Genomic DNA, 13,242 nt, shown 5'->3' with positions numbered 1-13,242 from the left:
TGGGGTGCTATCCTGGTAGAAAGAGACGAATCTGCTCTGAGCCAAGGGCCACCAGTAGTGTTGTGCACAGTAGAAAGTTTGTTTGCTTATTATAGGGGGGGGGGGTACATTTTTCCTGGCGTTTCGTGGGATGCCTTTTCTGAGAACGAATGTTTAAAGTCGAGATGAAAAAGAGAGGAACACAAAGTCAGTCCCTTTAATGCTTCTGCGGACTACTGCTGGTTAATCACTGCTCCCGTTATTGGCAACAGCACCAAGCGAGGGTCGGACTGACCCTGCCGACTGAACACGGACTTGCTCTTAAGTTTGTGGTGGGCATATGCCGTTTTAATGCGTGGAGCAGCGATCAACGGGACTGTCATCTGGGAGAAGGACATAGCCTCCTAATTTAATGAACCCTGAACCATTTGCTGATTGCGGGTTCAATACTCACTCGCCTTTAACACAAAATCTGCACACACACACACACAACATGTTATAATGTCCCTGACGGCAGCTTTTAATTGTACAAGTATAAGTGATTTGTTGTGTCAGAGTGTGGATTTTCAATTTCAATGTTTTATGTTGAAGACAGCTTTAACGATCTGAGTAGCAACGGGAAGTGCATTTTTAGGTTTAATAGTGTTTCCCAAACGTGTGCTTGGCAATGTGGTGGTTTTGTGACGTTTAATCTTTCGTGCGTATATTAAAATAATAACCTGCCGAGCATCTGCGCGTCGGTAATAGTTTCGGTGAAAGCTCAGGGTAAGCTGAACTTGATGCCGTTCGAGTGGTGCAATGGGTTCCAATAGGGCACCGAGGGGAGCGGTCTCACTCTGCCACTGTCAGTAATTTTGCAGGAGCTGTGCAAATCCCAGCGGAAAATTATTGATGTTCGCCTTGTGCACCTTTTTGTCACTTGCTTAATGGTAAAAAAAATGTAATTGAACGGTTTGGTGATAAATGACATCGTTACTGCGGTTCCTGTGTTGATGCCTATGATGCATTCAGTTCATTACAGTGCTGTCTCATCTCACACGCAGCTGCTCCCCAGTTCATCTTGGCCCCTGAGGACCAGGTGGTGACGGAAGGCCACACCGTGGACCTTCACTGCCAGGCCCAGGGCAGGCCCCTTCCCGTCATCGCGTGGACCAAAGCGGGTACCCAATCGTTCGTTTGACTCCTACACCCGGGAATCGCCATGTGAATCAAATACGGTTCCGGACATCCGCGAGTAAACACGGTTGGTTATTGGGTTTTGCGCAGTTAAAGGTTGAACAGGTTAAAAATGATAACAATTTTATTCTTTATTTTCTCCTCCCCGCGCCACGTACCCCCACCCCCGTCCATCCGTGCGGCAGGGAGCCAGCTCCCCAGCGACCGGCGGCTCACCGTGCTGTCGTCCGGAACGCTGCGCATCTCACGCGTGGCGCTGCACGACCAGGGCCTATTCGAGTGCCAGGCGGTGAACGTGGTGGGCGTGCGACGGGCCGCGGCGCAGCTCACCGTGCTGCCCCGCTGGTGAGGCTCCGTGCACGCCGCACGCCGCCGCTTGCGGCCAGCACGGTTGGCTACGTGCGGTGCAAAAGAAGTTTAGCGTACATACACACATGCGTAGCGAAAGGGACGGCGAGACAAACGTTCAGGTTTAACGAGGTGAGAACCGGAGAGATCGAGAGGACCAGGATCCTCTTATTTGGCAAAATTGACTTGTGTCACCATGATGATAAAAGCAACAATATGCAAACAATTACAACAGTGGATTGAATAGAAATCTCGAAACAACAAAGAAAAACACAACCGAGTTGCAGAAGAAATCCATAAACTTTGCGCAAAATTGTAAATCAATATTGAATAAATTAATTTCCAGGAATAAAAGTTGGCCCAGACAAATAACTTTAAAAACCCATGAAAAGTAAAACTAAGTTACAGAAACTTATAAAAAGATTTAGAGTGACAAGTGGCGGTGATGTCACCACGGCGCTTGTGCCAGGCCAGGTGCACTTAGAGCAGCGGTCGGCAGCCTTCGGCTCCGAAGCCGCATGCGACTCGTTAAGAACTGCGGCTTCACCACGTGATTCACGTGGCATTGAGGCTCTTGAAATGTTTTATTAAGTACAAAGAAGGCAAGCGTAACTGGTTCCGTCTCCTCTTCACCTCCGTCACTCGTCACGCTGGATGATGAGGCTGTACTAACTTCGTCCACTCCTTTTTCTTTCTCTGCTCATCACGATAGCTCCTTCAATCTCCCTTTGTCATGACCACCACCGTCATCGTTAATTGCTTATTGTTTGTACGGCGCCTCGCATGCAGCGCAATGCGCCTGGCGCACGGACGGCCCGTGCCTTCCACGCGCGGGGCGTGAGACCTTCCGATGGCCGTTTCGTTAAACCGTTCTCGCGACGAATGCGAGCAAAAGGCGTCCGCGTGACTTTTGTGTCGAGGCTTCCCGCCGGCCTAGCATTCTCAGACTCTCACGGGATCCGTCGCGGCAAGCGCACGCCTCAAACGCGAGCCTTCGAGGGCAGCTTCGAGCGAAACGCTGCAAGTTGAACGATTGATGCTCATTCGAGTGCTTACTCCTGAAATCAATTTGAGTGTGCAGTTATTTTATTTTGACGTTTTCAAAGAACGTGTTCATTGTGTTAAGTGGAGCAGTTGGTTCACTTAATTACTTTTTAAGATTTTGTTTTGATGCTTTAAAAAGACGTGTAAATTTGTGTGTTAGTTGGATTAATTTGTAAAGATATTTAGAGGTTTGCTGTGTTTATTTTGTAAAGGAACATGCGAATTGTGTGTCAAGGTAAGAATTTGGTTTATCATAAAATTAACACTCGGGTTTCCACAGCCAGTATTACGTTTCACAATAGATTTTTGGGTTGTTGGCCGCGGAGTGATGTGGCCACATTTCCCACTTTGTGAATTGCATCCTCGCTTTCTGGGTCTTGTCCTGAAGATGCTTGGCATAAATGCAAGCGAAACGTCGAACCTAATTGCTGCTAAATTTGTTTGCGATGATCAATCTTCGACTCACGGCTGAGCGAGCTGAAGCAGTAACGGCCGGCGCGTTGCTAAGTGCTTGTGTCGCTCTGCTGGAAGGTTCCACGATGGAAATTTGACAGTCGTCAAGTGTCTATCGCTGTTGTGCCGTAACTGAACAATAGGTATAACCTCGTTCAATTCAAGAGATGTGTTTACTCTTAACATTAAAACATTAAATTCTGATGTTTGCTGCTCGCCGTTTGGGATTTTGGGCGCTACAAACCCGGCGACCGAAAATTAACTTCCCGCTCACGGCCAACACCAGTGACGAATATCTGAACCGGTTCTGGGCCTCCCCTAGGTCGACTCAGCCTCAAATGAGTACGTGGTGCGATGTGTAATCATTGCCACTCGTGTGCCATTCCGGCCTTCATCGGAACTCGCTAACAGCACTTGCCCCGATAGTCTGTTAAGGCTATGCGGGTTTTTTTGTCTTTGTGTGTATAACTTCTTTCGCACCGTACGTAGCCAACCGTGCTAATCGGAGGTGCGGGGGAAGGACAACAAACTAAACACCTGGGCCTGCGCTCAGCAAGTCGATCTGCTCCCTTCTGCTGCCAGTGACGCCGGTGTTCAGCGTCACGCCCAGCGACATCACCGCCGACTCGGGGCGCGACGTGCGGATCGCGTGCAGTGCGCAGGGGGAGCCCCAGCCCAGCCTCATGTGGGCCAAGGTGACTCGCCACACTCATCCATACGCACAACTTAGCTCACTGCGCTCAGAAGTTTAGTGCTCAGCGATTTGTAATTGGTAACAAGTTCCTGAAATTGTGGCTTAAGGAGATGAGATTTTTGTGGTTATTATTTTGTGACTATTGTTGGGTGATGCGCCTTTCGAGTTGAACGCCCGCTGCAATTCGCTCTGCGACGTCTTTTCGGACTGCGAGTGCGTGTCGTTCGTCGCCATGTCCGAAGTTTCGCTTCACATCCCCGCGAGTCCAGTCGACGGAGATTGTGAGCCGCTCCATTTAGCTCCCGAATAAGCTCCCCGGCACGTGGAGCTTAAACGTCGGGCGTCGTGCCCAACGGCACTCGTGGCGCACGAACCGCGACCGCGAATCAAAGGTTTTGCGCAGCGCGAGCCGCGAAACAATCCCCGCGTGGTAACGCCCTCCCCACAATTGTCCGTTATCGCCGGCAGGACGGGGTGCAGATCACGGAGAGCGGGAAGTTCCACGTGAGCGCCGAAGGCTACCTGGAGATCCGGGACGTGGGGCCCGCGGACCAGGGCCGCTACGAGTGCATCGCACGCAACAGCATCGGCTACGCATCCACCAGCATGCTGCTGTCCGTCACAGGTAGCGCCCTCGGGCGAGCGCCAGCCCCCGCCGTCACCCCCCTCAGGCGCCTACGTCGCTCAAGGGCGCAAACTTCCGTGGCGGCGGCTGACAGCTGCCGTCCCGATTGCAATGCGCGGCTGTGTTGCTGAAGTTAAACATCGGCCCTGCATTTTGATGGTACCCTAACACGTGGGCGGTGGGTGGGGGGTGGAGGAAATGTACCGCGCGCATGACGAGCCTTCCACCCGCACGGCGCGGATTTCGATGTGCAGCGTTGTGTGAGCGTATTTCATCTTCCGAGCTCTGTGTGCATTGAAATGTCGATGGAAGCTCAGCGGTGCGTGCGCCTCTAACGCGCTGGGTGGAGTGTGCGCGTCGGCAGTTTTTAAACCCTGTCTGTGTGTGCGTGCGCATGTCTCCGTGCGTGTGCGGTGGTGCTGGTGTGGGGGAGCGGTGGTGTAGTGGTTAGCGCTATGCTGCGCTACGAACCCAGTTTACCGGGTACGATTCCCGCTCACGGCCAACACTGGTGACGATTATCTGAACTGGTCCTGGGCCTCCCCTAGGTCGACTTAGCCTCAAATGAGTACCTGGTACGGTGTGTAAAACATTGCCACTAGGGAGACAAAGGCGGCCGGGCGTGGTGCTGGCCACCCACCTCCTCGTATGCCGTGCTGGCCTTCATATGTGCTCGCTAACAGAACTTGCCCCAACAGTCTGCTAAGGCTATACGGGAGATCTTTGTCTTTTTTTGTGTATGTCTGTTTGAATGTTTACGTGTGTGTGTTTATGTGTTTGTGTGTGTTTGTACGTGTTGTGTGTCTGTGTGTTTGTGTGTCCGTGTGTGCGTTAACTCGTCGTGCGGCCACCCCAGTGGCGGAGAGAAGCCGCATCGGGGACAGCTTCGTGGAGCGCTCCGTCCAGCAGGCGATCCACAGCGTGGACAGCGCCATCAACTCAACGCGCCGCGCACTCTTCGGCAGGTGCCGTGCTCCCACAGCGTCCCTGGCGGGGCCCCCGGGTTGGGCAGGGAAGGGGCACCGCGATCCCGAGGGCTGCTCTCGCCCCGTGCCCAAACGTTTCTCTGGGCGAGGGAAGTTTCGAGTTGATGTGTTTAACCAGGCGAGAACTGCAGGGACCAAAGGTAGCTGGCTCGCCAAAGTGACAGAGATAAAACGAATAACATGCAGTAGAGCAATGAAGCAAATCGTACGATTGGTTTGAAGTTACAGAAACGTGAAGCAGATACAGGGTGACGATTGTACAGAACGTTCTGACCTGCCCCTACTCTTCTGATTCTGAATAGGCACACTGACAAGGGTTCTGATGTCAAATGCCATTCTATGTGAGGCTATCGTAACTAAATGGATGGCTTTGCATCAAATTGTGAATGTAGTTGAAACTTGTCAACAACACTGCGGCCTTAAAATGAAAAAAAGTATGTAAAAACGGTGTTCTAAAACATCTCTAAAATCTGGTTGACATGTATATTGAGTCTCAACGAGGTTTTGCGGTGAATACTCCGCTGGCCGCAATGGAAAATGCTTCACGAACGAAATGGCGCGTTTATCTGAAGAACGGCTTCCCGTCAACCGTGGCAGCGTCCCCCGTGTCAAGGGGGATGGCGGGTTGGAGCCGCCTAATGAATCGCAAAAAAACGGATACGGGTCCGTTTCTTCTTTTTATTTAGCGTGCGGCTCAAAGAGAAATCAGTTGTCGGCGAGTGCACGCAGAGTCCGTCACGCCTGAGGTCAGAGGTTGGTCCGTGCGGATTCTGCCCAAACAATTGCTCGATCGGACTCAATGCGGCGGCACAACAATGCACCGGGGGGAGGCACGCCGCTGCTTCGAACGTTTCATGGGAGGGCTCGATTCGGGAAACGTTTGCACGACATGGTGGCCTGCTTTGTGAATTAATACGCAGCCCGCATGGGAACAATGAAACCTTTGGGAGCTTTGAAAGAAAAAAATATGGAAAAACTACGGCTGAATTCTTTTCTGATGGGAATGTCTACAGCATACGGGTTCAAATGCTTCACTGAAAAGTAAAAAAAAGTAACGCCAGCATCAAACGCCAGCATCGTTTTCAATAATTATAATAATATCCTTAAACGTCTGCTAAGAATTTCAGTTTGTTCGGTGGTGATATTACACGTTAATTTCGTTTCTCAACCACAAATGTGCTCTATGTTACAGACACCAGATCTAGCAAGAACTCTCAATGAGAAACAGTCTTCATGAGTAATGATAGCCAGGCTTAGCAACGTATCCAGGTTCACCATGATAGCCAGGTTGTGTGCACACAAAGAGATTGTTATCCTCCAAAGATGTCGGCGTCGAGTGATATCTGAACCAGTCCCGAGCCCCTCCCCAGCCACTCTGTTAACCAACCAGCACTGACGTCTGGTGAAGTATGGTCAAACAACCCTCATGGACAGACACGGCGCGGGGAGGCCTTCATCCAGCGGTGGATTGACAAAGGTGCTCTACGTACAGTCCGTGTCCTCCGTGACCGTGAGATGCTTTGGACTGTTAGATAAATCGAAAACTTTTGAGACTTTTTGAATGAAGAAAAAACATCTCCAGATAATGCAGTTTCTAGGGAAAGTGAGAAACAAGGGTGTGCTTCCGAAACTCGGGAGAATACAGCAATGGTGGAAGTGGCCGTGGGAGCAATAGATGCCACGTACCAGATTATAAGACGCACCATCAACTTTTGACTTAAAAGTTAAAAGGGATCAAAATTGTGTCACATACCCCCGAGGATACGGCACGATTCTACGAGGCGGCTGCTTCTCCCCAGAATAAACGCGCGCGTTCCGATGTGACTGCGAGCGTACCCCCGCTTCGGCCTCTCATCGAGCGTCATGCTCTCGCTCGTGACCTCCGCCTGATGAGTTTAACATCGGTGATTCCCGGTGGGGCGTGCGGTGCGGTGCCCCCCCCCAGGCAGCCCCACAGCCCCAGCGACCTGCTGGCGCTCTTCCGCTACCCGCGTGACCCCTACACGGTGGAGCAGGCGCGCGCCGGGGAGATCTTCGAGCGCACGCTGCAGCTCATCCAGGAGCACGTGGGCAACGGCCTCACGGTCGACGCCAATGGCACCAGTGAGTGGCGCGGTTGGAAGCGGGCAGGCCGCCCTGGTTAATCCCGCGCGTGTACCGACCGTAAACAAGTATAACCCGTAAAAACAAAGTTTTTCACTATAAATCCTTTATATGCGTGGCGGCTAGAGTCCTCTCGTCCTCTGGCTTGAGATGGCTGCCACCTATGGGTCAGATGATTGCGTGGCACCATTAAGTAATTGGTAATTAAATATAATATTTTTGTCCTAAAAAGTGTAAAATTGTCACGCACAACGAGTCTGTGTGGAAAATGTCAGCACGATTGGATCACGGGAAGTGGGTTAAAAAACGACCGAAAAATTTGCACGGTCGTAAGCAAGCAAGCGCGCAAGTGAACTTAATATAAAGTATTTAAAAATTCTCGCCGCCCGCTTCACGGTGGACGTTGAAGATCTCCTGAAGTCATCATCAACGAGTGGCCAATTCGAAATTATATGGCAGACGTATGCCCCGCTTGCAGGCCAGGTGCCAAGTCACTTTGTTTCCACGTAGGGACAGCTGCCACTGGGGGGTACCCTTCCAATGTTTGGGTTGACACGGGATGTAGTTGTTCATCTCGTCTAAAGCGCTTTTGTAGACGTGATCGCGAAAAGGGATGGCTGTCAAAAACATTGCATTAATTTTATTATTATCATGGGGTTGCCACCTCCAAGGTACAAAAATACGAAATATTTTGTTCTACCAAATGGTTAAAAGTAATCTGTACCAGCCTACTTGCATTGTAGGAAACGTATTTGTTCTGCAATGCATAGTTGTCTTCTCTCTAATGTTTGAATTACTTCCCGGCCGTACTTTGTTTTATTCCTTTTATAATTTTGGCAAACCCGGGTGAGTAATACAAACGAGACTCTCTCCCGGTCTCTTGGGTTCTCACCTGGTTAAATAAAATAGACTTGAATTTTAACCCAAATACGGGGGAAACTACATATGAACACGAATCATCATGAGCGTTGTATTATTGTTATTACTACGCAACTGGCAAATAACTTAGGGACTATTAACAGCCTGGGACTACTCAAGAGATTTGTCAGAGTAGCAGCTGCAATCCTGGGCTGTGTGGCGCTCGATATGAACTCCCTGTTTAACCCCCTTGGTGTCAAAAGAGCAGGGTGAATCTTGCGTGTAGTGCAGACGTTAACTATGTGTACTTTTTACCCATCAGCGGTTCTGCAGCATTTAAAATGCTGCAGAAATTAACACCTCTATTGTGTCTTAGACTGTGGCCTAATGTTTGAGTGTAGGCCATTGTGGACTGCCCTATTGTCGCAGTGGAACAAGGTTGAGTCTTAAAATAGTTTTGTGCCTTTTGTGACAGACGAGCACCGCACATCGCAAGCGTGTTCTTATCCTCGCGCGTGGTATTGGCGCCATTCCTATAGTGCAAGGAGATATCACGGAATTGCTGTTGCACTGACGGGTGCAGACCTCCAGTAGGGGGGTGATGTTGCGACATGGTTTTAATAACATTTTAAATGTGGATCATGCCGCCAGCACACGTGGCCCGGCCTTTTTACAAATAACACCACGGGATCTTTAACGTCCACTGCACGGCAGACGGGGTTTACATTTCGGTTAACGCAGCCGCCGTGCTCTGCGTGCGACGCGAGTGCTCGCGTCACCGGCGTGTGTGGCGTGCCGCCGCGTGGGTTCGCAGCGCTGTACAGGTTCAACGACCTGGTGTCGCCGCACTACCTGAACCTCATCGCGAACCTGTCGGGCTGCACCGCGCACCGCCGCTCCGACAACTGCTCGGACATCTGCTTCCACCAGAAGTACCGCACGCACGACGGCACCTGCAACAACCTACAGCACCCGATGTGGGGCGCGTCGCTGACGCCCTTCGAGCGCCTCCTCAAGCCCGTGTACGAGAACGGCCTCAACCGGCCGCGCGGCTTCACGCCCGAGGCGCCCGTCAACGGCTTCCCGCTGCCGGGGCCCCGCCTCGTGTCCACCGCCATGATCGGCACGGACAGCGTCACGCCGGACGACCGCTACACGCACATCCTCATGCAGTGGGGGCAGTTCCTGGACCACGACCTCGACCTGACGGTGGCGGCGCTCAGCCAGTCGCGCTTCTCCGACGGGCGGCCCTGCGGCGCCGTCTGCACCAACGACCCGCCGTGCTTCCCCATCGCGATCCCGCCCGACGACCGCAGGGTGCGCGACGCGCACTGCATGTTCTTCGCGCGCTCCAGCCCCGTGTGCGGCAGCGGCGTGACCTCGCTGCTCATGAACTCCGTGCACCCGCGCGAGCAGATCAACCGGCTGACCTCGTACGTCGACGCCTCCAACGTGTACGGCAGCTCGGAGCGCGAGTCGCGCGAGCTGCGCGACCTGGCCGGCCGCCGGGGCCTGCTGAGGCGGGGCGTCGTGCAGCGCTCGGGCAAGGCGCTGCTGCCCTTCGCCACGGGCCCGCCCACCGAGTGCATGCGCGACGAGAGCGAGAGCCCCGTGCCGTGCTTCCTGGCGGGCGACCAGCGCTCCAACGAGCAGCTGGGCCTCACGGCCATGCACACGCTGTGGTTCCGCGAGCACAACCGCGTCGCCGCCGAGCTGCTGCGGCTCAACCCGCACTGGGACGGCGACGCCGTCTACCACGAGGCGCGCAAGGTCGTGGGCGCGCTCGTGCAGCACGTCACCTACGCCCACTGGCTGCCCAAGATCCTGGGCGAGGTCGGCATGAAGCGCCTCGGCGACTACCGGGGCTACGACCCCAACGTCAACGTGGGCATCTTCAACGCCTTCGCCACGGCCGCCTTCCGCTTCGGCCACACGCTCATCAACCCCGTGCTCTACCGCCTCGACGACTCCTTCCAGCCCATCCCCCAGGGGAACCTGCCCCTCCACAGGGCGTTCTTCTCGCCGTACCGCATCGTCAACGAGGGCGGCATCGACCCCCTGCTGCGCGGGATGTTTGCCGTCCCCGGCAAGATGAGGGTCCCGTCCGAGCTGCTCAACACGGAGCTGACGGAGCGGCTGTTCTTCATGGCTCACACCGTCGCGCTGGACCTGGCGGCCACCAACATCCAGCGTGGCCGGGATCACGGCATCCCGCCCTACAACGACTACAGGGTCTTCTGCAACCTCACGTCGGCCCGCGACTTCGAGGACTTGCGCAACGAAATCAGGAACCCGCACATACGGGAAAAGCTCCGGAGGTACTGTCATTCACCGCTTCATTTACTTATTGGAAATTGATATCCTAATTGCATTGCCACTAATAACAAGCTCTGCGTCATGCTAATTGGCGAGCCTTTGATCAATGGCCACAGAGTCCGTTCCTCGGATTTCTATTGATAAATTGCGTGGCCGTAATTTCGTGAAGCTAAGTAAATGCAATTGTGTGTAAAGCTAATTGTTTACTTATGTTGTAGATGACACTTGAAATATAATATTTCTCCATTATGACGTGAATAATGACAGGGGTTTCTTTTTTCCTTCTTATATAGTTTAATGTCGCAGAAAGCTGGCCGAACGCAGCACACATTCTTGAGTTTATTTTAAATTTTAATATTATTATGTGAGAGAGGACACGTAAGGGAAGTGGAGCACGCGTGATGGGAGGGCCGAGTTCACTTTCCCAGCTCACTGGGCACGTGGCCAATGGCCCCCGTGCGGCCTTTGCTTCGCGGACTCCACGGAGCCCGGGCGGCACTGCCCTGCGCACCGCCCACGTGGTGGCCAGACTGGCCGGCTGGCTCAGCGGTGGAGCGGGCACCTCGCAAATGAAGCGTTACCAAGGTTACCAATTAAAATCCTACATCATGGGACCTCTAATGCCAGTACCAAAATATGAGAATAGGTTTTCCCCTTTTTTATGGCAACAAACAGGTGTTAAGTTGTTAAAACACCAAACTGACACCTTTTACAAGGAATCATGTCTGCATTAACCACAATACTTGTGGTCAGAATGCAAAAAAAAAACCCTCTGACTATTTATGCATTGTCCTTGAAACAGATTGGTCCACACCAGAGACAGCTTTCTTTTGAGCCTCGTCTCAAAACGGTGTTAGACCAGAGGACGCCAAAAGGCGTGCTCTGGTCTAACACCGTTTGGTGTTTTAACATCTTAACACCTGTTTTGTTGCCAGAAAAATGCGAAAACCTATTCTCAATTCAAATCTTGGTTGGGGGGGGGGGGGGTGCAGCACAGCCCCCTCTTCCTGCTGGAGTCCATGAGGGTGCCACGGTGGCGAGATGTTAACTACCTCGCCTGGTATAAGGGAGGTCGTGGGTTTCACCCCGACGCCTCTATATTCTCTCTCCGTGGTCGCATGGGTCCTCCTGTTTTTCCCTCCACATTTAGAATCAACGCACGTTTAGAGTATTTGGCCGCTAGACATTTCCACGTGATCAGCCATTTCGTTCAGCTATTATTTGTTGCCTTGGTCGCATCTGAATAAGAGCTACACAGCTCAGTGGGGCCTGACCTGGTAAATAAAGAAAATGTTTTAGTTTAGTTTATAAAACGAGTAGCGCTTGGTGGGGAAGTCAACAGTGGTTGTCATGGGGTAGAGACTCACCCCATGTCATAGGAATGTGGAATTTCCATCACTGGCTCAGAGCTGTAGACAGGAGATGTGCACCGGCTTTGCGCATCTGAAGGAGAAGAAGAAAGCACTCAGCCCATTTGGAGGCAGCGGGTGCAGTGGAGGGATTGACATGAACACGACTACTGACATTTACGCAGATTGCACCCGTCCACGTCAGTGCGTGGCTGTGTTGAGGGGTTCTTTGATAAATGTGGGAGGGTGGATTGAAAACGTCTGTTCGTTGCTCTCAGAGTTTGAGATTTCTTTCACCGTTGGCTCCAGGAACGGATTGGCTCTCATTACCTGAAGTGAACAAAATAAACCAAAGAGAAAAACAAGTATAACCCGAAAAAACAAAGTTTTTCACTATAAATCTTTTATATGCGTGGCGGCTAGAGTCCTCTCGTCCTCTGGCTTGAGATGGCTGCCACCTATGGGTCAGATGATTGTCTGCCAGTATTAAGCAATTGGTAATTAAATATTTAATTTGTTTTCCCTAAACAGTGTAAAATTTTGGAATTTTTTTTCACGAACATTAATTGTCTCGCACAACAAGTCTGTGTGCAAAATGTCAGCTCGATTGGATCACTGGAAGTGGGTTAAAAAACGACCGAAAGATTTGCACGGTCGTAAGCAAGCAAGCAAGCACACAAGCACGCAAGCAAGCAAGCGAACTTAATATAAAGGATTTAAAAATGCACGTTTCATGAAGGTGTGTAACAGGCTGTCCCTGACAACAACGACGACGAATACAATCGTGTGAATTTTCGTACAAGCAGACCAAGCGCTGAAGTTTAAGTCGCGGTTTGCGTGCGCTGACTCGTGATCTGGGGCCTGCGACCTCACGCTCGCTAATTGCTCCCAACCACCCGGTTTCCATGGCACTCCGCACTCTCTCATTTGGCATCACAATCACAGCGCCGTCCTTGGCGCAAGGGTTCACCACCACCCATTGCTCTGCCGCCTGCTAGCAGCTTGCAACGAGCTCCCCTCCTCCTCCGATTCAACTTCGTCCACTCGCCAGCCACGATGGGGCTGAGTGAACGCCTTGCACTGGCTCCTGTGTTTAATCAGTCTCACTGCTTCGGATAATTCTAGTCGTGTTGATATGGGGGTCTTTCTTTAGCACGTCCGTCTGGGTCTCTGCCTCCCTGCGTTCCTCTTTCCCTCCTCAAATGTGCGTGGTGCCAAATGCGGTGAATTCTGTCCAGACCTTCTGCCCGAGCAGTCGCTCTCTGTTCAGGTCTCCTTTATTTCATCATTATTACATTTTAGCTCAAGGTT

The 13,242-nt window shown here is 52.1% G+C and overlaps 1 protein-coding gene across 2 annotated transcripts in view; it reads left to right on the top strand.

Annotated features, from left to right (window-relative positions):
• Window positions 1–13,242, top strand: part of PXDN (peroxidasin) — a 66,054-nt gene that overhangs the window by 35,875 nt on the left and 16,937 nt on the right. For both annotated transcript variants that reach the window (XM_061569143.1, XM_061569142.1), the window contains 7 exons: window positions 1,023–1,139; window positions 1,341–1,498; window positions 3,582–3,695; window positions 4,163–4,319; window positions 5,176–5,284; window positions 7,251–7,408; window positions 9,081–10,584. In XM_061569143.1, the coding sequence (XP_061425127.1) occupies window positions 1,023–1,139; window positions 1,341–1,498; window positions 3,582–3,695; window positions 4,163–4,319; window positions 5,176–5,284; window positions 7,251–7,408; window positions 9,081–10,584 (2,317 nt within the window). The remainder of the gene's footprint in view (window positions 1–1,022; window positions 1,140–1,340; window positions 1,499–3,581; window positions 3,696–4,162; window positions 4,320–5,175; window positions 5,285–7,250; window positions 7,409–9,080; window positions 10,585–13,242) is intronic.

Source organism: Lethenteron reissneri, chromosome 42, assembly GCF_015708825.2.
Source record: "Lethenteron reissneri isolate LAM-NWPU_2019-01 chromosome 42, ASM1570882v1, whole genome shotgun sequence".
Taxonomy (NCBI): Eukaryota; Metazoa; Chordata; class Hyperoartia; order Petromyzontiformes; family Petromyzontidae; genus Lethenteron; species Lethenteron reissneri.
The sequence above is the reverse complement of the archived record's forward strand: the minus strand, read 5'-3'. Positions and strand labels throughout refer to the sequence as shown.